At 34.3% G+C, this 27562-nt stretch overlaps 1 protein-coding gene across 4 annotated transcripts in view; it reads right to left on the bottom strand.

Moving 5' to 3' along the window:
• Window positions 1-1233: 1233 nt before the first annotated feature.
• ctrip (E3 ubiquitin-protein ligase ctrip) overlaps window positions 1234-27562 on the bottom strand; it is a 155084-nt gene continuing 128755 nt past the window's right edge. For all 4 annotated transcript variants that reach the window (XM_089092141.1, XM_089092143.1, XM_089092142.1 and 1 more), the window contains 7 exons: window positions 27148-27378; window positions 25245-25598; window positions 19689-19819; window positions 15424-15592; window positions 10453-10626; window positions 7379-7529; window positions 1234-4770 (listed from right to left, as the gene is read on the bottom strand). In XM_089092141.1, coding sequence (XP_088948267.1) covers window positions 4577-4770; window positions 7379-7529; window positions 10453-10626; window positions 15424-15592; window positions 19689-19819; window positions 25245-25598; window positions 27148-27378 — 1404 coding nt within the window. In that variant the 3' untranslated portion in view covers window positions 1234-4576. The remainder of the gene's footprint in view (window positions 4771-7378; window positions 7530-10452; window positions 10627-15423; window positions 15593-19688; window positions 19820-25244; window positions 25599-27147; window positions 27379-27562) is intronic.

Raw genomic sequence — 27562 nt, 5'->3', positions numbered from 1 at the left:
TGGACCCTAAGACCTGCTGATAACCATTACTTTTAACCTTACTTAAGCAAGGCAATCTGCTGCACAGAAGTACTAAATGTAGCACTATTTCATCATGTGTAGAATGTGCTACATTGAATCTATAGTTTTCAAGCTACATTTTTTTTTGACAAAATAATAAGGAGTTTGAAAAAAGGCGAAGCGCTATTAAAAAGAAGAAAGAAGAAGCGCGGAAAATCTTTTTGACATGTTTGTTTCGTAAGATTGCCGCGAAGTTGGATATGACCAGACATGGCTCCTAAGAAGACAATCAGTGGTCCTGTTAGAGGAAAATATTCGCTGTCACCATGGAATAAAATTACGCCCCTGGAAAATAATTGAGAGTACTATAAGCAGTTGATCTCTGAGTCTCAATAAAGAGGATTTTTTTTTGCTTTGAGTTATACGTGATCTGCACAACCCTACACAGCTTTGTAGATTGGTCCACACATATACCCCTAGGTTTAGGTTAGTTTTCCAAATCTCTGGAGATCAAAAGAAATGAAAATGGTATTGTAAGGAAGCTTCTTGAAGCTCAAACAGTCTGGACCAACAGGGTTTGTTCTATCTTCAAGAAGATTTCATAATTTCATTTAACCTGGTGGTGATTCAAACCGAATTGTTACTAAGTCAAGCGAAATCATGATTTTCATATGGATTTTCATATTGTACTGGGTATAAACTTCCACCAATATTTTTTCTGACTCCAAAAAAAAAAAAAAAAAAAAAAAAAAATAACAATTTTAATGCGCTTTTAAATTTTTTTTTTTTTAATCCTACCCTCCGAAGTGAAATACCCCTCCCCCTCCAAAAAAAAAATCCTGAATGCGCCCATGAGAACATAAAACATCTCATACATAGTAGTTCCCAAAAGGGATTCATGATTCCTTGCAATAGCTTAAATTAGCAAAAACTGCATATTTAGTAGTTTATTCGGATAATTATCGAAACACAGATTACTATAAAACCGAACGCAAGACAAAAGAAATGAGAGACATTTCCAAATCGTCGTCTACAAATTTTGACTATAGTCGTTTTCGATTTGTGAACTTTTCTCAGAGTTTCTCGTCAAATTTTCGAATGGAACAGATTCTGCATTTGCAGCATCAATATTAAGCTGAGAAAAAAAAATGGATTATACATTTCTCAGAAATGTATTTGAAAAATAAAAACGAATAATAAAACACCCCAATAAACAAAAATGCTACCACAAAATAAGCGTTCGCCATGTATTATTCAAGAAGATTATTTACATTAGACAAATATCAATTGCTTACACTTCTGAACCACGCACAAAGATTTCCTTTGCCGATTTTTTTTTTAAGAATTTGCACTGAAAAAATAATTTCAAAATTAAAATCAAACAAAACACTAACTTCTCAGTCAAAAACCTTAAACAAGGAAGAATTTTCTCGGAGAGCATAAATTGAAAACCGTGTATAAAATGTCTTAAAATCAGGCCTAACACAAGTCCTAAAGAAAAAGATGGAACAGATCAGTTGGTAAGATTTGATAAAATCAAAAAAAAAACCGACAGTCTTTTCCAGGTTCAAACCCGTTGAATCATATAACTTGCTATGGTAACCCCTTTAGAAAAGGCTACAAGATATTTACTGAAATACCAATTTACACATCTGCCGTACTAAGTCTTTCCTAAAATCACTCCTAGGCGTACCTAAACAACTGTTTGCAAGCCTTTGCATCTTACTTTATATAATTGGCAAGTGTCTGTGACACATAGCCAATAACAGGAGGTTATATTACGAATATTTAAAGCCAGCGTTTCCCCAGAGACTTTTATGATCATAGTCACTTGATTTCAGATCATCACAAGAACATATACCTTATTTTGTCTCACGGGTGGGGGATCGCACCGAAACTTATACGATTGGTTTGTGTGTGTATGGGGGGGGGGGGTATACTTATAGTTTTGTGTTTGGAGGAGGGAAAACGCTCTCTGGCAAGTTATACAAGCAATTATTTTAATAAACTCACAACCTGTTACACCCTATAAGCCTCCTAAAATGCCATGAGAAAGCGTGAGGTCTCAGAAAATTCCTTATCGTAATTTGCGGATTATTTAATGCATTCATGCTATACAAAACACCGCATTTACGGCCAGTATTGAGATACCTGGGACATCGATTGCAGCGTATTACCACAACATGATAGACTAACGAATTATTTCCATCAATTTCAAGAAGGATACAAGAAAAATTCCCGTAAGACAGCAAAATTAATTTCAATATAATTTTCAGGTTAAGCAGCAAAGACAAAACAGGGCTAGCTCAAGTCAGGGTCGTCAACTGTGGAAGGAGGGGCATTCATTCCACCCTGGATTTTGAAACATATTTATTTAAATGTGCAGCTTTTGTTATTACAACCGAAAAAATAACAAAATCCCCCCCCCCTATATATTGGAAAATACTTTGCTCCCACTTAGACTTCCGTGAATTGACGCCACTGCTTCAAAGGTACATGAAAACAGGCATGTTAAGGGGGAGGTGGTGGTGTTTGCTTGGTAGGGAGTGAGTTCGAGCAAGTGTCCAAAAAACGTCTGGATCGTAACTACTTTTTCTCTAGTGTAACTACTTCTACTATTTTCCATATGATTCATTTTTTTTTACCATTGCACCCCCTCAAAATCTCAGCCCCTTCTGAAAATCAAGCCCCTGTACCGGTCAAAAAAGAACATACAATTTAGGGTAAACCTGTCGAAAGTTTAATTAATTTCCTAGCTGAAAGATAAATATACCATTGGAAATTGCCATTAAACAATCACCTAACAATCACCACCATTGCAAACAATTACAATAGCCCCACAATGGCTCCCCTCAAGGCTTCGATACAATAGCCCCACAATGGCTCCCCTCAAGGCTTCGATACAATAGCCCCACAATATGTCTAAACAATGCCCGAAAGTTTGTTGATATGGTTAGTTTGCATTCTTTTCTTTTTTTAATACTTAAATGTTCATCAACATGGTATATTAGGGATGGGGAGCTAGGGATGCAGGTGGGGAGCAACAGGAATATCCAGGAATTAGGGATGGGGAGCTGAAAACACTATTGCAATTGTAGCAATATTTGGAAACGCGTCGAACTTTAAATCGAACAATATTTCATGTTTCAGCTGGCAAATGAACCAAAAAATCAGTAAGTTTACCGAATTTTGAGGCGATTCAATCAAATAATTTACTGAAGTGTTTCCAAAACTTTAATACAGTTTAAATATGAATTTAGACGTTTCATTAACAAGCTCTTGTGCATATTTTGATTTTCCTAGGATTTTTTTTTTATCATTTTCTTCTGCTTTAAACCCGATTTTATTCAAGAATTTATGGTAATTTTATTGAGAAATGTAATAAAGACACCAACGGAAAAATGTCCAAGAAAAAAAAACCAACAAAACAAAAAGGTCCTAGTTTTTCATTGTCGAAATAAACTAAGAGGTTGAAGAAGGAGAAGAGACAGAATTAGTAACAGCCAAAACAAAGCTCTAAGCATATGTTTGCAACACTGCAAGATGAAACAAAATTGCAGCAACCATGGTAAAGAAAAAAATATATATATAATTCCATAGAAAAAAGGAAAAAATATAGACTAATACAAACAACTGACTAAGAAAGAATGAATCTTTGGCCGTTGTAGAAATAAATATATACGTATGCGTATACGTCTACAAAAGGTATACGAATTTTACTCTATGATATCTTCATTAAATCTTTTTTTTACTAAAACTGGGCGACAATCGTTTGAGAAAAAACCTAATGAAATTCTAGCCAACGAATCTCTAAAGCAAAAAATAAGCATCGAAACACTGCACACCTTCAAGCCCATGCCCCTATCAATGAAATATCGACATTTTTACAATTTTCCCACTAATTTCGCATATTTTCTTACAATTCACCTGCTGTTTTCAAGTATAATTATAGATGTGGCATTAGTCTTGTTTCTTATTACACCAGCCCATTTACTCAATGTCTATTAAAGTAAATTTTTGCCAGAATATTGAAGAAGAATCGCTGCACGCCGCAAAAAAAAAAAAAAAAAAAAAAAAAAAAAAAATCAAACAAGAACTACCCATTTTTAAATCCACTATTTCCGACTATTTCATGACATCTTGACGTTGGTGTCATTGATGACATTGGTGATGAGACTGATGCCTTAACATCTTGATATTTCTTTACATAACGCAGATACAAAAAATGCAATAAACAGAAAACAAAATTCGTTACTAGCACAGATATACGAAGCAGAAATAAAGACTGGAATTGTAACAGAAGTAACTATTAAGAAAAAGAGCCTTTCTTTTGATTGGGTAAAGATAAAAAAAGAAAGGGAGAGAAAAAGAGACTTAAAGCTAAAAGAAAAGTTAAAAATTTCGCTGTCACATGGAGTTTTTTTTTCTGGATCAAACTAATTCACATCCTCATGTATCTATGTCCGTATTTTTCAGAAAAAGTTGCAATCACATAAGGCCGTCAACACTAAAATAGTAAAGTTCATTTTAAGAGAATTAAAGGAAGAAGACTAAGAAATGAAATAAAAACAATCCACTATGACAAATGAAAGGAGAGCTGGCCTTCGTCCATGGCCATTTTTAATTTGGCTTCTAGAATTTCTTTTGAAGTATAATCAGGAAGCTTCAGATAATTTGCACAAGTCATAACTGATGGAAGGAAGGTGTCTGATTCCTGATTTTTTTCGCCCTTCTTGACGACGGTTAGTGGTGGTGAGAGCTTTTTAAAGCCTAGAAAAAGGAACAAAAGAATACAAAAAAACTTTTCTTTTGAATAGCATTAAGCCAAAATGAGAGAGCATAGAAAAAAGGGTAAGCATACAGTTACTGGATTATATATTGTTTAGTTGAGCAAAACTTTCATACCAAACCAAAATGAATTGTCGATATTTAATAGTCCTGAGTTGGATTCATTGTATCGCAGCCATTGCACGCTCCTGGACTGTTTCTTTAAAAGTAGTCAACTTGTACTCGATGCAGCTTTCATCACGTATACCAAGGTTGTAACGATAAACCCAGTGATGAGGGGCCTCAAAATGGGAATAAGTGCATTTTTAGGGCATGCTCTTATTCTGGGTTTCTTCCGAGTTACACTGCCAGTATGCAAGAGACCATAGATTCGACTGCCACTAACAGTGTTTTTTTTTTTTTTTTTTTTTTTTTTTTTTTTTTTTTATATATATATATTATGGGATTCTTTTATTTGGGGTCCAGTCAGCCCAAATGCCTAATGCAAGAAACTAATTCTTTCAATTATATATAACTCAATAACTATTAACTATTTAATTAAGTGACGTAAACTTTTATCATTGTTCTTATAATATGCATATGTAAGCAGTGAACAAATTGTACAACATATAGGAAAAGTAGAAGGATAGAATAGTGTACAACAAATAGGATAAAAGTAGAAGGATAGTAAAATTAGAAGGATAGGATAATGTACAATAATTAGGATAAAAGAAGAAGGATATAGACAGGAAAATTAGAAGGATACGATAATGTACAACATATGGGATAAAAGTAGAAGGATAGGATAATATACAATAGAATAAAAGTAAAAGCAAGATGACAAACGAATATAATCACGGGCAAAAATGCTCAAGAGTAAAACCGATCAAGAAAAGCTTAGCCATATAAAGTGGCATCCGTATACACAGGTAGTTGTACTTAATAAGCCGAATACGTTTTTCTGCATTAATCAGCTCCAAGGAATAGTCGGAATCAATATCGACTAACAAGTAAGAAATTATGCGTTAGCTTAGTGCACAACAAGAAATTACTGTACAAGTTCATAAAATGTATGTTATATGATATTTATTTGCTAAGAAAAAACCCGATTGGGCCATGGCAAACACAAAATATATACACAAAAAAAAAAAAAAAAAGAAAAAAGAAAAAGTACAACCATTCCAATAATTTTTCTCAATGTGCCATACCCACACGGATGAATCTACAGCAATTTTTTATACAAATAAAATTTAAATTTTCCAAAGCCCCGACAAACCACCCCTCACCACCTTTTTCTACCCCAAATATTTTTTTCTCAAGCCTCCCTACTCTAAATAATTAGCAAAAAGATGGAATAAATCATCATCCTTCTCTCCACACATCGAACAAAATAATGACCATCTTTAACCCATAGCCTCCTCAAATATTTTCCTCTATACAGTACTGTTATAACCATTCATTTATAAGATGCAAGAAAATTATTGATAAAAATAACACTGAAGGAAAGTATTCCTTACCCCCCCCCCCCAAATAACAACAAAAGACCCTTCCAAACAAATTTGACGAAACTACCAAAAAGGTTGGACAAGTTTGCATAAATTTTCTGTAGTACCTTTTAGAGAAACGGAATAAAAAACCATAAAAAAAAGAAAAGAAAAAAAAAGACACATCAGTGCTACCCATTTTCTTGTTCTTCAAGGAAGGGATTACAAACTTCCAGTTACAGTTTTCCACAATGGGAATTTCAAGGGCGTACTTTTCATTTCAAATTGACGAAAGTTTTGAATCTTTTCAAAATTCTCAAAGATTTCATCAAATAATTCTGAATTACTACTCTGTTTCATTATTATGAAAATTACCACTTTCACGGAGGCGTTTTCAGGGGCAGACAGAGGGGGCACTTACCCTGGAAGCAGAAATTTTAGGGGCGCTAAATTTCAAATAAATAATCAAACGGTTATAATTATTTTGTAATGTGTTTGTTTTATTTTATAAAATAAAGCAGAGAAGGCAGTTGGAAAAATTGTGTTAATAAATAATATTTTGTAATGTGTTTGTTTTATTTTATAAAATAAAGCAGAGAAGGCAGTTGGAAAAATTGTGTTAATAAATAATATTTTGTAATGTGTTTGTTTTATTTTATAAAATAAAGCAGAAAAGGCAGTTGGAAAAATTGTGTTAATAAATAATATTTTGTAATGTGTTTGTTTTATTTTATAAAATAAAGCAGAGAACGCAGTTGGAAAAATTGTGTTAATAAATAATATTTTGTAATGTGTTTGATTTATTTTATAAAATAAAGCAGAGAAGGCAGTTGGAAAAATTGTATTAATAAACGAAAGTTCGGCCTTAAAATTTCTGGGATACAGGGAGAGAGAGGAGGGTGCTAATCGAGATTTTACCCCGAGCAAAAGAGGGGCCAGAACCACCAGTACATTTTCAAAATAATGTTAGGTGAGAAATATTTGTTCCTTCAAAACACCATTTTCTTATTTCAGCATCAATGTAGTCTGTCGAAGCTACAGCTGCAAACCATAGTTCAAAGTAATAAAAACCTAGGATACGCTGGCAAGTACAAAAAAAGAAAAAAAACGAAAAGAAAAAAGGTTACCTCCAAGAGGAAGCCTGGGTGTACCGGTTAGAAACTGTAAAAACTTCCGTTTCTCGGCTTTCGTAAACTCAGACATAACCTCTGCTAGATCCTTAACTACCCTTGAGTCACTCGTATAGCCATGACAAGGCTTCCAACATTCCAAAAGAGTCTGTATAAAGAGAGAAAATAATTCAAACCAATAATGAAAATGAGCTATTAAAAGCTAGCCTAATATTCACCAAAACTGATATAGCCCCCCCCCCCAAAAAAAAAAAATTCTAAATATCATGCCATTTTTAAACATCAATATTCCGAAAATAATTCTAATTATCGCCATTCAAGGAACAGCGGAGCGCCAGTGAGGATGTAGCCTAGTTGTGAGAGGGTTTAAAACAAACTGCAACGCAAATAAGAGGAGGAGGGGGCTTGATGATTGACACGAATGCATTTAGACTTCTAATATCCGATTCTTCATAAGTTTTAAGGTGTTACCACACAATTTTCGTCGATGTTTAAGAAAATATCGATGTTCTAAAATCGATTTTAATTATCGACATCTCAGGCACGGGGGGACACCAGTCAAAATTTAGTTGTGAGAAGGGTAAAAACAAATTTCAAATTAAGGGGAAGAGAGAGTTTGATATAAAAAATGAATACATTTTGGATTCGAATATCCGAGTGGAGTCTTCAGACCCGTCTTGAGGGAGTGGGATTCAATTTATATTTAATAAAAAGCCTTAAGGACAATCCTTGCTATAACTATACACAAAGGACAAAAATCGATATTTTTTTTTGGTACAAAAGAAAGTAGCATCATGCCAATTTAGCACGCTAAATACAAATCCGTATTTATTTTCAGATTTGCAAATCTTGGGCCAAAGTGAAAGTTAATATGCTAATTGCCAGGAACAGTTGAATATTAAACTGAAGAGTTTAAAATTGGACAATGTAGAAGATGAATGGAATAATTTTAGGAAAATAGTCTGTGAAGTCACTGATGGTCTCTTAGGGCAGAAAGTTAGAAACCCAGCTAGGAATATTAGTAAAAATTCTTTATGTTTAATAAAGAGGAGAAGGGGCTTGTACAAGAATTATCTGGAGGATAAATCATATGAAAATAAGAAAAATGTAAAGAAAGTGGAAAAAGCATTAAAATATCAACTAAGGAGCTGTGAACCGGAGGCCATGGATAAAATTACAGAAAACCAGGAAGATGCAGCTAGACGGCATTATTGTAAAATATTGTACTGCCATGTTATTAAATTGAGAGGGAGTAGTCAATCTGGAATTCTCCCAGTTAAAGACAGGAACGAGGCCACAATTAGTGACAACGAGAGAGTTAAAGAGAGATGGGCTGAACATTTTGAGAATGTGCTAAACCATGATGGAGTTACAGGAAAATATATAAGGAAAAATGAAAAAGTTTGTGACACCTTGGATGTGAAGTGAGATATATTTTGTGAGGAAGCATTAGTAGCCATGGATGTGAAGGAAGATATATTTTGTGAGGAATGATTAGGACTAAAAATTGAGTTTCTTAAATTTGGTTATGAAGTTAGAAATAAGTTACTGAAAATAGTGAATACGATTTTTGAAAAAGGGGAAGTACCTAGCGATTTCAGGACAACCCTACTTAAACCCTGTACAATAAAAGTGGTAAGAGTGAGTGTGGTATTAGCATGGTTTCTATAGGTAGCAAATTATTAGTATGATGATACTTTTTAGACTAAGAGATGCTATAGACCAAGTTTTAAGAGAAGAACATTGCAGTTTTAGGAAAAGTAGAGGATATGTCAACCAAATTTTCACTCTTAGATTAATAATTGAGGTGCCTGAGTCATCAAACACCTTTAGTCCTCAGTTTTTTAGACTGTGAGCAAGCGTTCCATTCTACAAATAGAAGAGCTTTAGCAAAGTTATTATCCTTGTATGGCATACCAGACAAATACATTAAAGTGATTAGTGCTATGTACGAAAATAAAACTGCTAGGGTTAAGGTAGGAAATGAGGTGAGCAGCTGGTTTTGTATTAAATCAGGAGTTAAGCAGGGTTGTGTTCTATCCCCCTTTTATATGGATTATTTTGATGGACTTTGTCTTAAGGAGCACAGGAAAGGCAATGGGAGACCACGGAATCAAATGGGGGGGGGGGGAAGTCTCCTGGACTTAGATTATGCTGATGATTTAAGCATCCTAGATGAAAGTGTGAGCAAAATGAATGAACTTTTGGAGGTTTTGCGAGTTTGGAGTGCTAGAATTGGAAGATAAGTCTACAAACCAAGATTAGAATATAGGAAGCTACAGTGATGACAGTGGTCAAATGTAATTCTGAAGCATGGGTGTTCCGAAAAGCGGAGGAAGATTTGCTAGATATTTTTCAGAGAAATTACCTGCGGATTGATTTGGGTACCCGACTGACTGACCATATTTGAAATATCAAGCTGAGCGAAAAGTATGATTCAATTACGCTTTTAATAAATATAATGAAATGGGTGTTGAAAGAGGTAGGGCATTTTCTGCAACTGACGTATGATATATTATCGAAGATTATCCTTGTCGGTCAACCGTCTAGGGCTAAATGAAATGCCTCTCGTCCTCCGTTGGAGTGGGACGATGTCGTAAGGAAAGATTTAAGGGAAATATGAACTTCCTGGGACGGTGTAGAGAAGAAGGCTTTGAATAGATTTGGATGAAGAAGCGTGCGTAGCTGTACTGGCCTCAGGCGGCTTGGTGCTGCGGTGAGTTTTTATAGTAGTATTAGTAGTTCCCTAGTTTCCCTAGTTTTTTACAATGTCACAAGTCACGAAAAAAATGAAAAAAAAAAAAAACATTTGTGATATTAAAAATTAATAAAAATTTTTTATACTCGTAGCTTGAAAAGTTATGGATAAAAACAACTAATCAAGTGTTTTTAATTAAAAATACTTATATACATTATTCCCAAGAAACGTAAGGCACGAAACACAGAAAAAGTTTTTCTTTTTAAGAAAATTTTCTAATCCGTGGACAGTTCTTGTGGGTAGAATCCACCCCCCTACCTCTACAGAGATAGCATCGATTACATTTTAAGCGTATTTTTTAAATTTAAATTACCTTTGGATTCCATGTTTCCTCATCATCATTTTGATCTGAACCACATAGAAGAAGTTCGAGCTCCTCAATCTCAAATAAACGGAGGGATTTTGGTTGGCAAATACTTTCAAAACCTTCTTTGAATGCTTCCATTTGTCTCCGAACGCCTTCAATCAAAATCCAATAGGGAATGCTCTTCAAAGAAAATAAAACAGGTTTAAAAGTTTCACCAAAAATTTTGAAAATCTAAAATGAATGGATAGTAATAATAGTAAAAAGATACATGTGGAACCATAAAAATAACATAAAGGTATAATAATTTAAACTCTATTACCCGTTTTCTTTCCAGGCACTTACACATTTATATTTTTCTCTTTTTTTAAAGAAGGGCAACCCCCCTCCCGAAACTGTAAAGCCAGTTATATGGTAAATACGAAAAGGTATATAGAAAACCCTAAAAATCTCAAATTTGGGATGAGATAGGGGGCAGAGACACAGCCCAAAAGGTTCACATATAAGCGGGCGGGCAGCAGACTAAGAGAAATCTTGAAGATAAGAAGAACAAGCAAGAAATAAGAGAACCAGTATTCGGTAATTTCACCAAATTCCGGTATATTCAAATTTAATTATTTCGATACCCTATTAGCCTAGTAAAAATGTGGTTTGACCTGAAACAAAATGCTGTACAAATGATTCTTCACTACCAGACTAAAAGATATGTGCTGATTCCGAATCTGAAAATTGTTCCGCTCTAGCTCATTCACGAAGTCGAGTATTTGAGGATGAGAGAGAATGTAAATGTAAGAACACCGTCTTAAAAAGATAATTCCAAATTCAGGAATCAGCACATATTTAGCACATTAGACATAGTAAGTCAGGTCTCGAGTTGGGTCAATAAGCCTATATTTTGACATTTACTTGAACCACAAAAAAAAAAAAAAAAAAAAAAAAAATTAGCAACATGGCCTTACGGCCAACATGGCCTTAAATTCTTCCAAGTTGCCTCAGAAGACCCTTTAAACATACCTTAGAAGAATTGTCTCCATCTCTCTTTACTTATGGGTTTAAACAATCAAAGCTATCTGTCGAGATTTTAAGTCAAACACAATCCTTATAAATCCAACCTCCAGTTTTTTTGAAGTCATACCCCTGGTAATAACACGAACAGACCCTCAGATATCTGCCCAGTACCTCATTTATATAAAAAGACTTGTCTGCTTCCAGTAATCTATAACATTGTGTCATATAAATATCTTCCTTTCTAAGCAGAGCGGAAAGCCAAGCATATGAGCCCCCGTTCGGAATATTGACATTTAATCTTCAATACATTATACTAACATCTAGTCGAATACATCGATTAACATTGTCTACCATCGAAATACGTTGAACTAAATTAGATTTTGAAATGCATAAAAATAACTCTGAAGCATATGATTTATTTTAAATAGGATGTTAAACTTCAAAACTTCGAAGTAGTCTGAAGCTTCTATTCTTCTTCTAAAAATGATGATAGAGAGCACCTATCTCGACGACGGAGTAAACAGGTATTTTCATCGTTACCATACTGTTACCATTACCATTACAATTACAATTTTTACGAGCAAACAGGCATTTTCATCGTTACCATACTGTTACCATTACCAATTACCATTACAATTTTTACGAGCAAACAGGCATTTTCATCGTTACCATTACCGGCTACCATTACCATAACAAGTTTTAGGAGTAAACAGACATTTTCATCTTTACCATATCGTTACCACTACCAGCTGATATTACCATAGCAATTTTTAGGAATAAACGGGCAATTTCATCGTTACTATATCGTCAAGCTTTAGGGGGTAAAAAGATATTTTCATCGTTACAACACCAGTTACGAGTTACTATTACCATAACAAGTTTTAGGAGAAAACCGGCATTTTTCATCGTTACCATATCCTTATCCGTTACCACTACCATAACAAGTTTTAGGAATGAACAGGGATTTTCATCATTTCTATATCAGACCCCAAAAGACCCCTAGCTACGCACTTACATCATGAACATTATAGACTATAAATTCGAGCCAATCGTGCTAATTGTAACCAAAACTCTAAAGACGAAAATTTTAATGATAATATATAAATTATTTTGCCAGCACGTATTGCTAAAATTGATCTGAATATAAAACGGATTAATGATATTTCTTGTTTAAGAGTATAATTTAAAAAAGTGCTTTTTAGTAAGCATGAATTTGTTGTTCTGTTTTGGTGGGATGGTGGTAAATAAATAAATTCGAAACTATGAGTTCTCGGGGTATGAATAAGTATATATCAGTTGTTTGTTATAAGGTCTATGTTGCCTATTAAGTATTGTGCAGCAAACTCGCTGTTAATTTTTTTTAAAAGTAATTTAAGAGTTAATTAAAGAAACGCTTTTATGTAAGCATAAATTTTAGTTCTTTTTTCCTCTTGAATGGGTGGCGGTAAATAAATGAATCAATATATTAATATTATGCCTTCCTGGGGTATAGATAAAAAGTGAATTTGACGCAATTGTTTGTCATAAAGTCTGTGTTGCCGATTAAGTATTGCGTTGTAAACTGGCTGTTGTCTTTTTTTTCTTTAATTGTATTTTTTGTCATCCCCTAGGACAAGTTCTTACTTCTTGAGGTGGCGGATAAAACTGTACTTCTTCTTATAGTAAATTTCTGTCTCTCTAAAAATGGCGAACGTAAATAAAAATATTTTGTTGGCCAACTGTCTAGGGCCAAACGAAAAGCAGGTCGTCCTCGAATTGTGTTAGGGCCTAACGAAGTGTTTTAGCCTCATGCAGCTTGGCGCTGCAGTGAGTTGGTAGTAGTAGTAGTAGTATTAGAACAAATTAGTAAATTAGTAATTAGTAAATAAGAACAAATTCTTATTTCGCTCTTATCAGTTAGGCTTCATTAAATCAATCTTCATAGGTGCACTCTTATGTTAGACTAAATTAACTTAAGATGCTGATAAAAACACACACAAAAATGAAAACACAAAAAAGTGAATCTTCGTAGGTGTTCACTTATGTTAGATTAAATAAATTTGAGATGACGATTAAAACACATACAAAATGAAAACACAAAAAAGTGAATCTTCGTAGGTGTTCACTTATGTTAGATTAAATAAATTTGAGATGACGATTAAAACACATACAAAATGAAAACACACAAAAAAATGAAAACACAAAAAAGTGAATCTTCGTAGGTGCTCACTTATGTTAGATTAAATAAATTTAAGATGACGATTAAAACACATACAAAATGAAAACACACAAAAAAAGAAAAAAATGAATCTTCATAAGCGCTCATTTATGCTAGATAAAATAAACTTAAGATGCTAATTAAGACACAAAAAAATGAAAACACACAAAAAAAGAAAAATGAGTTTTCATAGGTGCTCACTTATATTAGATCAAATTAACTTAAGATGCTGATTAAAATGCACAAAAAAAGGTAATCTTGCATAAACACTACTTCTAAGAAGGAAATACTATAATAACAAAAGACTTAAATTTGTAGTCAAAAAAGTCAGAAGCCATAAAAAGTAGTCTCTAAAAAAGTAGTTTAACAAAAGCAGCTGGTTTCAGAAGTAAGAAATAAGTTATTAAAGAGCCCGCAATCGAAAGTTCAAATTAAAAAATTTTCTCTTTTTTTTGTTGTCAAAGTGCTTAAACGGCAGTCAGCTTTGTACACTTATAAAGATGTTCTTCAGTGGCTTTGTTAGTCCAAAAATATTTAGATATTCAGGACTACGAGCGTCCTGAATATACATGTTTAAACGTTATAATATACACGTTATAAACATGTTCTTCAGTGGCTTTGTTGGTTCAAAAATATTTAGATATTCAGGATCACTAGCGTCCTGAATATACATGTTTAAACGTTAAAATACACAATATAAACATGTTCTTCAGTGGCTTTGTTGGTTCAAAAATAATTAGATATTCAGGACCACGAGCGTCCTGAATATACATGTTTAAACGTTATAATATACACAATATAAATATGTTCTTCAGTGTTTTTTTTGTTCAAAAATATTTAGATATTCAGGATCACGAGCGTCCTGAATATACATGTTTAAACGTTATAATATACACGTTATAAACATGTTTTTCAGTGGCTTTGTTGGTTCAAAATTTTTTAGACATTCAGGATCACGAGCGTCCTGAATATACATGTTTAAACGTTATAATATACACGTTATAAACATGTTTTTCAGTGGCTTTGTTGGTTCAAAATTTTTTAGACATTCAGGATCACGAGCGTCCTGAATATACATGTTTAAACGTTATAATATACACGTTATAAACATGTTCTTCAGTGGCTTTGTTGGTTCAAAAATATTTAGATATTCAGGATCACGAGCGTACCCAGAGGGACCCCTCTCCGAGATTCTTATCCGACTTGTAAAAACGGAACAAAAATGCATATAAGCAAATTTTTGATGCGTTTTTTACTTTTTTTGTAATTTATTGTAAGAAAATTGGTATCGTTTGAAAAATCCACTTTAGCTACAATGTTTGTAACAGAAAAACTAATATCGTTTGACATTTTTAAAAGCACAGTTCTAGTTCAAGAAACGAGGGAATTCAAAGTTCTAGTATTCTTTTTAAGTAGCATAAGTAGGAAAAACCACTTAAATTCGTACCACATCGGCCTATCTTCAATGTTTTTTACCGTATAATAGAGATAGGGGACTTTTCCATAGATAGGGATTTTATTTCCAGATATTCCGCGTTAAACTTCGTATGCTTATAAGGATATTCCTCATTGATTTTGTGTAATCGTTAATCAAAGAAACATTTACCAAATAGCAAGCATTAGGCAAAACATATGTCTAAATGTTGATTTACCACAAGATGAAAGGCAAATAATATTAAGAATTTTCAGGGACACATCCTTTACACACCTGATAGCTAACATAAGTAAATCAAAATAAATCAAGGACAGTTATTTAAAAATAAATCTTTAACTACCTTTAAATATTCCTCGAGATTTTGCATAACCACAGGGATATTCTCTCCATTTCTTTTCATTTCAATATCCGTTCCAGGAACAGTAAAATCCAAACCCATGTCAGATATGACAGAGTCGTTGGAGAAAGACGACTCTACATTTAAATCTCTCTCGCTTGATTTCTTCTCTCTAAAGAATAGTTTAAAAATAGGCTTGAATTTGAAGAGGATATATATCACAAAAAAGAAATATAGCAGGCGGAAAAAGAACAGCATACAGCACTTTTTCCGTTATTAAAAGATCTGGGAGCTAACCTTCGCCTAATTTCGAGGAGTAATCTGGATACAAGGCAACTTTTAAGAGCAAGAAGAGGGAAATTTTGGAACATTTTCGACTCGAGAGGTTTTCACTTAGGAATTAATTTTTAAAACAAATACCCGGAACAATTGTAACACCTTCGTCCCACACATGCATCAATCCTCCTTCAAAATGGGGGGGGGGGGGGCAGGGGTGAGCTTAGAGTCATAGAAATGCAAGAACAGTTGTTACAGTTTGGAATTGCAAGGAAGCACGGGTCCAAAGCCCCCCCCCCTTCTTTGAATGAACTTGTTCGTATTTAATTCAAATATACTTTATTGATATAAAGAGCATTTTATAAATCTAAGGAGTAATACAAAGCATATTCTTGTGATAAAATTCTTATGATTTTATATCCCTGATTTTTAGATATACAAGTCAAAAATTTAGAGTATGAGTGAATTGTTATTTTTTCTGTTTTTAGGGAAAGAGCTAAATTTTAAGGGAGGAGGGGTTAAATAGATGCTCGCTCACAATTGGATAATTTTTGGGGATTGGCTTTTAGAGGTTGGTTTTCCCTGAAATCACCTTAAACTCCAAATTACCTAAAATCACGATCAGGATGAACCTGATTGATCCCGGTTAGTGATACCAGTAGACATATTCTATTCCACTTAGAAATTATCAAATATTACTAACAGGAAATGACCCAGCCTCAAGGACTGACACAGTTTCGTCCAACGCCCAATACAACTAATATATTTTCTGATTTATTTCAAAATATCTTATGATCTGCTCTTAGTTATCAACATGAGCGGAGCTAAGGGAGGATGCAGGAAGCCCACACTAAAAAGCCCCCCCCCCGCCCTTAAACAAAAAACTAAGAGTAAAAGTGAAAATAAGTTGGACAGAAGATGTAAGTATATTCTCCCTGTCTTGCTAGTTGCCCCACCCCTTCAGAAAAATTACCTAAACCCATGGTTACGATAAACTTTTTTTTTTACCAATCTAGGACCTTGTTAAAGAAGGTGGTAAAAATGACCAAAATGACCGAATTGGTCAAATAACCATTGCCGTAGTTTAGCCTCCCATTTCCAAATCAAATACAAAAAAGGGCTATGACGTTATGACTCAAACTAACTACAAAAACTTATTCCTGAAAACTTTATATAGTAGCCTATTAATTTTTTTTTTCATGGTTGCCCCATAATAACGAGAAATTTAAAAACACAAAAAAAAAAAAAAAAAAAAAACCAGCAACTGTCAAGTGAGGAAGATTCACTTAATTAGACCCCGGCGCCGCGCCGGTGGATCGACCGAACGCCGCCAACGAGAGGCCCAATTCGCCAACGCCGTCGAAGTGTCACTACGCAGCCGGCAAGTCCCAGGTGCACCACCGCCGGCAGAGGCGGCGGCGTTCGGCTGACTTTAAATTAATTTTGCGGCAATTCTTTACTGCGTTAACCGCGAAGTCGGAGCTTTTTTTCTCGTGTGGTTTAGTATTTCGATTTTCCTAATTAGAAATCAAGCAGGTTTCCCCTATCCCCGAATTTTCGGGTATTTCCCCGAAAATCACCCAATCACGGTGCCGCCCCTAGCGATTTATCACCAGTGGCTTTCCCTGCCAAATATTACTTTGCATGCCATAATTCTTCACTACTCTCTTGTTCATTAATTTTCGTCTCTTTTGTTACTTTGCATAAAAACCAGACAGATGCAATATACACAGTTCTTCATATGTTGACAAAAAAAATATCGTCTTTATAAAATGAGATTAAATCATTTCGAATGCAGTTTCCCAATTGCTATTTCTTACATCATTTGTAGTCAAGAATTTTATTTTTGAGTTGAATAGTACACATTCACTATTATAAATCTTAGTTGGATTTTGAAATTGATAGTATCATTTTAAAATGATAATATCTCATTTTTTTTAATTGAAAGCAGGAATGCCAAAAAGATATTTATTATTTTCATTTAAAGTGGAGACGGAAGAAAATGATATCGAATTCCCTGGGAAAGCATTGAAATATTTTGATAGACCCAGGGCTCCTCATTGGGACTTGTTCATTGTCTTGGGTATTTTGCAATTTCTCATAGACTACTGGCCTAATTTGGCTTTTGCGTGTGCTCCCTTTTAATTAGATTCTTTGGTTCTTATTGAATGCCACGGCGAATCTTTAACTCAGTTTTCAAATAATTTTAGGTATATCTGAATAATTTCAACATTTTTGTTGTTGTCATTGTACCCCTTTACTCATACCCTCAATTTTTTTTTCAAGCAACACTAAGCTAGCTGTTTAACGTCATTTCGCGTCTTTGTTTGAACCATATAGTGACCTAGTTAATTATCAAGTAAATTATTTTTTTAATGTAAAGCTGAGACGGTATCCTATCAAGGTGGTATCCAGAGGGGGTGGGGGTAGGCAGGTATTACATTTAAATGATAATATCTCGATTTTTTTTTATTGAAAGCAGGGATGCCGAAAAGTTAATTTTTTTTTTTTAATTCAAAGCAGAGACGGCATCCTATCATTATGGTATCCAGAGGGGGGGGGGGGGGGTAAGGAGCTATCATATTTAAATGATAACACCTCGATTTTTTTTAAAAGCAGGGATGCTAATAAGTTAATTATCTTTTTTATTTAAATCAGAGACGGTATCCTATCAAGATGGTATCCAGAGGGGAGGGGGGGCCTAGGGAGTTATTATATTTAAGGGACAGTACCTTGAATCATTTTTAATGAAAGCAGGGATGCCAAAAAAAAATTTTTTTTCTAATTTCAAGTAGAAACGGTATTCTATCAAGGTGGTATCCAGAGGGGGGATTAGGAAGGTATTATGTTTAAATGATAATATCTCAAAATTATTTATTTTTTAAAGCAGGGATGCCAAAAAGTTAATTATTTTTTTAAATTTAAAGCAGAGACGGTATCCTATCAAAGTGGTATTCAGAGGGGGGGGGGGGGTAGGAAAGTATTAAATTTAAATGATAATATCTTGAAATTTTTTTATTGAAAGCAGGGATGCCAAAAAGTTAATTATTTTTTAAATTTAAAGCAGACACGGATCTTGTAGAATATTATACAGCTGTTTTAAAAAAATACAAAAGGGAGTGTGAAGAGAGGTGAGAGAATTTTACAAGAATATGACAGTTTGGTTGCTACAAGTAGCTACTAGGTGGAGTATCCTATGAAAGTGTACTGTCAATGAGTAGAGAAAGTAAATTTGTAAATTTAAGCAGTGATTTGAGAAAGACTGATGAAAACGTTAATGTTTGCGTTCAACATTGATTGGCGACTCGGCGGCACGCCGCCGCTGCTGTTTTTGGTCCCGCCGCCACCGGTCTTCCCTCATTGGCGCGGCGCAGGGAACTGTACTTAATTAAGATCCCTTGATTAAGAGAAGTTGCTGTATCTACGTTCTTTTGTAAGCAACAAGACATAATATTAAAAATATAAAATACAATATTTGACAAAAGGATGTGTCTTCACATAAAAGATAATATAACAAACATATCTGTAGACTACATCATTTAATAACTTGGAGAAGCAAGCACACTGAAAGATTGCTACTGATTTTTGTCACAAGCAGAGAGAGAGAGAGAGAGAGAGAGAGAGAGAGAGAGAGAGAGAGAGAGAGAGAGAGAGAGAGAGAGAGAGAGAGAGAGAGAGAGAGAGAGAGAGAGAGAGAGAGAGAGAGAGAGAGAGAGAGAGAGAGAGAGAGAGAGAGAGAGAGAGAGAGAGAGAGAGAGAGAGAGAGAGAGAGAGAGAGAGAGAGAGAGAGAGAGAGAGAGAGAGAGAGAGAGAGAGAGAGAGAGAGAGAGAGAGAGAGAGAGAGAGAGAGAGAGACAGAGAGAGAGAGAGAGAGAGAGAGATAGATAAGCAGACAGGGGGAGAGACAGAGAGAAAGAGAGAGAGAAAGAGAGAGAGATAGAAACGGAGAGGGGGAGAGAGAGAGAGAGAGAGAGAGAGGATGGAACAATAACCTTAAAATTGAAGACATCGATTGATAAGACGCAGCAAATACCGGGTCAACCAATTTGAGCTCGGAAGAAGACAGCGTGGTCTCTTTACCTAATAGCCATGCAAACATCAATGGGTTTAGCGGCAAATCCACCTTGAAAATAAAGATATTTTAATCACAGATGCTTAGGATTAGCAAAATTGCCCGACGCTTACCGGAAAAAAATCCCCAGAAATATCAAGCAAGAATCTTTGAAAAACAAATAGCTAAAACACACATATTGGTTTCTTCCATTTAGGTTTTGTTGTTGAAGTCCTATAATGTTCTTTGGCTCTTACAAAATTTGATTTCTTGTACGTAGGAATCAAATATTACCAAAATGTAATTTCTTTGACGTAGAAAGTACAGACAAAGAGGAAAAGGATTCGATCTTATTCGAAAAAGGCTCGATCTTATTCTTACAACATCAAATATTTGGAAAGGACTTAAAATTTATAAAATAATAAGGGCGTATTACATCGTTGTAGTAAATGGCTTTATTAAAATGCTTAGTAGAATATTCGAGGCTTTAGAAATGCACATTTTAGGCTTAAAAAGCCATTGGAGGGCTCTACCGACCCCATTATTTAACAGAAAAGCTAAATATACCTTCGAAATATTTTGGTTATTTTAAAGAAGAAAAAGACTATAAACAACCGAATATCAACAATGGTCGATTATTTTGGTTATTTTAAAGAAGAAGAAGAATATAAACAACCAAATATAAACGATGGTCGATTATTTGGTTATTTTAAAGGAGAAGAATATAAATAACCGAATATCAACAATAGTCGATTATTTGGCTATTTAAAGAAGAAGAAGAATATAAACAACCGAATATCAACAATAGTCGATTATTTGGCTATTTTAAAGAAGAAGAAGAATATAAACAACCGAATATCAACAATGGTCGATTATTTGGTTACTTTAAAGAAGAAGAATATAAACAATATGAAAGGGGCTGTCCCCTCCTCAACGCCTCACTCTTTATGCTAAAGTTTTTATTGTTTTAAAAAATAAAGTTGTGAGACAGAGTCAAACTTTAGCGTAAAGAGCGAGGCGTTGAGGAGGGGACAGGCCCTTTCATATACGGAATAATTTCTGTTAGTTTTAAGTTTTAATGTCGCTCCTTACTTTCAGTTTAAAAAACTTATTTTTTTTATTTAATTTCTGATCGTTTTTTAGTTGATGCAGCTTTTATTTTGGCTCACCGTCATTGAATAAGTAAACAAAATTTGCATAAAAATTTTACTTTTCTTTTGCTAAATGGATGTCTCTAAATTTGGTTATGACGTAATTTACAAATTAACTTACGTAACTAACTTCTATATTCGTATATTTTTCTTCTGGTAAAAAATACAAAGTTGCAGATTTTTGCAGATATGAACTTGAAACCTATGTAATAGGGTTTTCTGATACGCTGAATCTGACGGTGTGATTTTCATTAAAATTCTTTCACTTGTAGGGGATGTTTCCCCCCTCTTTAAAAAATCGGGTAAATTTCCTCAGGCTCGTAGCTTTTGATGAGTAATACTAAACTTAATAAAATTTATATATTTAGAATCAGTATTATAAGCACATTCTTTTGATACATTTATTGACATCAAAGTTCCGTTTCTAAAAGTTTCAATTACTATTGAACCGCATCGCTTGTTTTTTTTTTTATTACGTATATTTTATTACGTATATGATGGGGTTCTCCCCTCATTACATACCACGCTATTTATGCTAAAAGTTAAAAGAAAATTTAATTCCAAACCCCTGAATCACAAAGGCCGTTTAATTCGAATAGAGAGCTCTTTTGAAAGCACTAAAAAAAACCGTAGCGTAAAGAGCGATGTATTGACTTGGGGGTCAACCCACTCATATACGTAATAATGTCTGTTAGTTTTAAATTCTAATGTTGCTTCTTACTTTCAGTTGAAAAAACTTGTTTTTTTTATTTTAATTTCTGATCGTTTTTTATATAATGCTTGGAAATCCGGCGCCCCCTTCATAGAAATGTCTCTTACCCCAAAGAAACCTCCTCCACGGAAAGATTCTCCCGGGTAACCCCCTCTTCTAGCCCCCCCCCCTCCAGAAAAAAAATCCTTCCTGAAAATCTCTGTATACTTTCCAATATCCACTAAATAATGCTGGCAAGTCCGGCGCCCCCATCATGGCAATTTCCCTTCCCCCATGAAAACTTCCTTCAGGGACAGATCCTCCAAAATAACTCCTGACCCACCCACACCCACTACCAGAAAAAAACCCTCCTGAAAACCTCTGTATACTTCCCAATAACCAATACTATATGTTAACATTGGGTAAAGTTCATAACTTTTAGCCCTCTCCCCGGGGACTTCGGGGGATTAAGTCATCCTAAAAGACATATTTATCATATTTTCAGGCGCGTAACTTTTGATGGGTAGGATTAAACTTGATGAAACTTATATATTTGAAATCAGCATTAAAATCCGATTCTTTTGATGTATCTATTTGTATCAAAATACCGTTTTCTAGAGTTTCGGTTACCATTGAGCAGGGTCGCTCCTTACTTACAGTTCGTTACCACGAACTGTTTGATTATATGAATAATCCGTAAAGTAAAAATAGAAATCGATTAACCCAGGGTTAAATCCGCCTCCCATTCGTCTCGGCCATCTTCACATACATTTATTTTGAAAGAAACATGAGTAGATATTAGAAGGGAGAGGGGGATTTGCAAAAAAATCGAATTGCGTAAAATACAAAGCACAATGGGAAAACTATAAATTTGAGATTTCAGAGCGGAGAAGGAGGTAGCATGACCCAAGACTCCCCGCCCTGCCCAAGTGCCTGTAATAACATTAGCAGCCTACATACAACCCAAGGAAAAGCTTGTAGATATTACAATGCTAATAAACATTAGCTAAATATTAAAATAGCCTATATTACACGGGTTAGGTAAAAATTTGACAGTACGTTCTGGCTCAAAAAGGTACCGTGTGTACAGGAGAAATTTTGCCTAATTAAGATTTAAAAATTCAAGTTCCACTTTGACTTTTCAAATAAAAACTATTTCATTTTTTTGGTGGACGGAGGGGCGGGGACGGGGTTTAAAGCCTTATTTCTAAGTGCAGCTTTCTCCTTGGAGTAGTTGGAGGGAGGGGGTAGAGGTCAAAGCGTTGTTCTCCAGAATGTTTGACATTTTAAAATACGAGGAGTACACAAAAGAAACAGGACTTTCTCTGCAAAACCTATATTTTCATACTTTTTACAAATCTAACCAAATCCCTTAAAAAAACATTACAGTTAATAAATTTGTCCCACCGATGCTCCACTGTTTGAAATTTTCTTTTGTTGCCATTTTGAAAAATGAATCACATCTCGGTGCTTCAAATCAGTCATATCGTCAGTGCTTTCTAATCACTATCCTCTCATACCTCTTTTCATGCGTGGAAACATAAAAAAGTCAGACTAAGCCAAGTTAGGCAAGTATGGTGCGTGTGCCAGAGGAGCCACGACTTTCTTAGTGAAAAACTGGCGACCAGAGATGGCTGTGTTTGCGGGTGCATTGTCATGGTAGGAGAGCCAGTCTCTTGTCTCTCACAAATCTGGTCACCTTTCTGCCACTAAGCTGTTAACAAATCTTCTTAATACTTCCAAATAAAAAGTAAAATTAACAGTCTGACGTGGAGGAACAAACTTTGAAAGTACTACGCCTTTGGCATCAAAAAAGCAAATCAACAACGTTCTGATGTTGATTTAACCTTGACAACATTTCCTTGGATGAGTGGATGATGGCCTCTTCCATTGGCTTGACTGTTGCTTTGTGTCTGGGTTGTACCCGAAGCACTATGCCTCACCACCAGTGGTAACCTTTGACAAAATCTGTTTAATCAGTTTCAAACTGCTTCACAAAAGCAGTCCATGTTTCAACTCAGATTTCTTTGAACATGCCAGCAATCCTTTTCATGCTCAAATCTTTGTTTAAAATTTACTGACTTCAGCTCCAAGATACCTATCAATCTTTTACAGTCGACCAATTGTCTGTGGACGATATGTAAGCACATATTCTCAATACTTTTTACATTGTCGTCTCATTAGGCAGTTAATGGATGTTCAGAACGAGGTTTGTCTTCAGTCAACTTGTCACAATATCTAAAATGAGCAAACCGCTCAAAATTTTAGTTTTACCCGCATCACCCTCTTTTTAATCTGTTTTTAATTAATCTCTTTATCTTTAATCTAGTTATGTATTGTAGAAACAAAACATGTTTCTAATTAATCTGTTAATATTATAGCATTTTTATTGAGTACAAAATAAAATTCCACAGCTGCATGTTATTTGATCAAACTTGGCTGGCATCAGAGAATAAGAAACAAAAACGCAACAGTGCAAGAAAAAACACACTGGAGGTAAACCCAGGAAGCCAGATCGACAAAATGGGCGGTACTAAATTTTACTGAGAGTTGCGCTATACCCTCTTAGGATCACCAATGCGTACTATAGTAGCTTGCGTATCACAATACTGTTTCGGTTCCTTTTTGGCTACACCCTCGAAATCCTTAGCTGTACAAAGCCCTATTTTTTGGAGGAAGAGTGGTGGGGAGGGGTTGGGGGGCTTTTTTTTCAATTCAATTCAGATCGGTTTTATTAATACTTTACACTAAAATTACAAATGCTCACAAATACATCTAACAAACAAATTCTGGGCCATAATCCACAATAATTGGCCCTCTATGTCAATCCTGTTGAGGAAACAATATATCACACTGTTAAATATATCACATAGTCGCTGTCCTCCCTATGCCTACCAGCATGAACCCAATTAACCTACATACTTTACAAATACCAATAATAAAATTTAACTTAAATTTTAAATTCAACGGGATAAAACAGGATCTGATATAGCTTATAATTTTATTACAAAAATTAAATTATCAATTTAACATTATAAATTTATATAATATTTCGAAGAATTTCAACTGTCCATGATTATAAAATGGAAAAAATCCTGGCCTCAAAATTTTATAAAACATTAACCGTAACAAGTGCAAAAAGAAAGAAGCGAAATAGAATATATCACGCATTTAAATCAGTTTAAAAGTAATACAGAAGAACAAAATCTTACTGTAAGGTATGTGCCTTCCACATATATGCCTTTTTCCAATATCCACAATATTCACTTTCAATGAAATTATAAAATAATAATTAATAATACAAGTCTACTTTTTACTTCTCATTAATTAAATTAATGTCCTTTCTTTTCAGCAATTTAGATATTAGAAAATAATTATGAAATGATCTGGTGCTTTTTTGGATGGATAAAGGGAAACAAAACGCAAAAAAAAAGATTATCTGGGCTCAAGGGGAAGAGGGGGAGTAGTTCAATTAGTCTTGGGTGATTTACCTAAACCCGAACTCCTTGGGAAACTTGTCCTTTTTCAAAATGATATTTCAACTTCTTTTTAATGATTTTAATTTTTTGAATTTCATATTTTTTTTGAATGACGAAAATTCTTTTTTAAACAGAATCTTATACCTTTTATCAATGCATAGTTCATTCATACTTACTAATCTTGAGTCCATTAAAGCCTTGGCAAGGAACATTCCCAGTAGCCTAAAGGATGACACAATTTTCCGAACATCACTAGTGGCACTTGAATGAGGAGACAAAGGCACAGGATACAAACCATCTCCAGTGGATGGTTGGCGCCACAAATTGAGGTCGGGCCTTTGCAGTTCGTTGCTGACAAGGGAGTAGAATTCCATTGTTGGCCCAAGTCCGACTCCATACTCGTCCTCGTAGGTGATCTCCAACACTTCACGAATACCAACGGTCTGCTTAAATACCTCTTCAGCCTGGGGCAGAATGTTTTCTCGGGACACAGTTTTTTTCACCTTATTCATTCGTGGAAGGAAGTTGTCCTAAAAAAGCAGTCAGATAAACATTAGATTCAATTCAGGAGGCCATCAGGGACACAAGCAGGCCCTAAATTTTCTCGAATTTCTGGACCCTTCTCATAAAAATTAGCAAATAGAAGTTTCTTTTAATTGAGCCCCCCTCCCCCCAGCAATATTCCTCCCTCCGTGCCAGGGGGTCATATGCAATATATATTAACTCCACAGAAATTTGTAGAAAAAATCGACAAAGATGAGGCACGAACATCATAAGCTTTCCAGCTTTCTAACAGATTTTTAGATTGTTCTTACAGTTTGACTTTTATTTGTTCCGTTTTTTTTTTGTTTTTGTTTTTTTAATCTGTAACAATTCCAACTGACACAAAACTTCAAGAAGAAACTAATATTTAACATCAACTATCAAAGACAGAAAATTGTACAAATAGACCGTTTACAGTAAACAAATCTTCTACAAGGAGAATGTTCTTGCGGTGGAAACAAATAATCAATTTTGTCTTTTCTCGGTTTTACTGGAATATTTACAGTAGCATCCAACATTCCCTTCTCCTCGAAAGTCCTCGGAAGCCCCCGAAAAACAGTGAATTTTTAGAATAGTCTATTGTAAATAGGGCCATGTCCAGGGGGGAGGGGTTGAGTAAAGCCCCCTCACCCCTCTTGAAATATTTCTCCTGCTCCTAAATTGGTAATAAAATACAGATAAAAACTATTTCTCAAAAAAAGAAGAAAATCTCCAAACATAAAAAGCATATTCTCCGACTCATAAATTGATGATATTTAGAAATCAATGTGCAATTTTCGATCCACGTCAGGCAAATTCAAACAATATCAATTCAACTTTTATGTTCAAAGCTAAAAAGAAAAATATTTTTCTTTCTATAGAATGTTTATAATTAATTAATACAGATTGGTTCCAATTACTAAGTCATCTGGTAATAAACTGACAACAGTGTATAAAATATCTGACTGAATTGAATCTATTAATTTTTCTAACTGTCTGGCAAAATTGCTAAAGATATTATATTTTTCATGAAAAACAAAAAAGAAGTGTGATTTTAAAAGATAGTACGCAAATTTTATAGTACGCAAAACAGCAATGAATTTACCCTTAAGGTTTCAGCTCTCAAAAACAAGTTTCAGATTTTAAGATCGAACAAAAATATATCCATGAACGGGTGTAAATATGAACAGGCCATATCGAATTTTTTTCTCCCCAGAAAAAAAAAAAAACAAAACAAAAAATGCACAAACTGCTAATACACCTCATTGGATAAAAATAACAGCGAAACAAAATAAAGTGATAATATATTAATATATATATATATATATATATATATATATATATATATATATATATATATATATATATATATATATATATATGATTATTACTTTCAATCAAACTTCTAAACAGATATACCGTATCTTATATTTATTTATCAGCCTGTGGCTGGTACGAGGACCAACGTTAAAGCTGGTAATTTTAATGTTTTTTTTTTCTCACCAATTTGAACTCATAATTTTCCAAAAAAAAATAAATATAGATAAATCACAATACCTTATCCACACTATTATTCAACTCGGGGGATGCCTCAATAAGCTTATGCAAAAACCGTTCTCTATCATTTGAAGTGGCGTAAAAAAATAACTGTTTCGTTTCAAACGTAAGAATAAAAGGGAAGGTCCAACAAATCTGACATAGCCATACTGGCACATTTCCTGTCATTATGATAACAGGGTCTTGCAACTGCCTGCTAGCCTTTGCAGCTAATTTTTTGCTGTGAAATTCCTGAAATTAAAAAATAAATGCATTCAAGAAAACAAAATTAAGATAAGAAAATGTAATATAGGAACAAGAAAATGTAATATATGAAAATACAATATGAACTAATTAGCCATCCTAATAATGTCCTTACTGCATAATAACCTTTCTAATAGCCTACCTGAAACATAGCCTTCAACGACTCCCTATT

The sequence above is a fragment of the Artemia sp. Qi Xiang Cuo genome, chromosome 7 (assembly GCF_049724085.1).
Source record: "Artemia sp. Qi Xiang Cuo chromosome 7, ASM4972408v1, whole genome shotgun sequence".
Classification (NCBI taxonomy): Eukaryota; Metazoa; Arthropoda; class Branchiopoda; order Anostraca; family Artemiidae; genus Artemia; species Artemia sp. Qi Xiang Cuo.
Note: the sequence above shows the minus strand (reverse complement) of the source record. Positions and strands in the feature narration are given on the sequence as shown.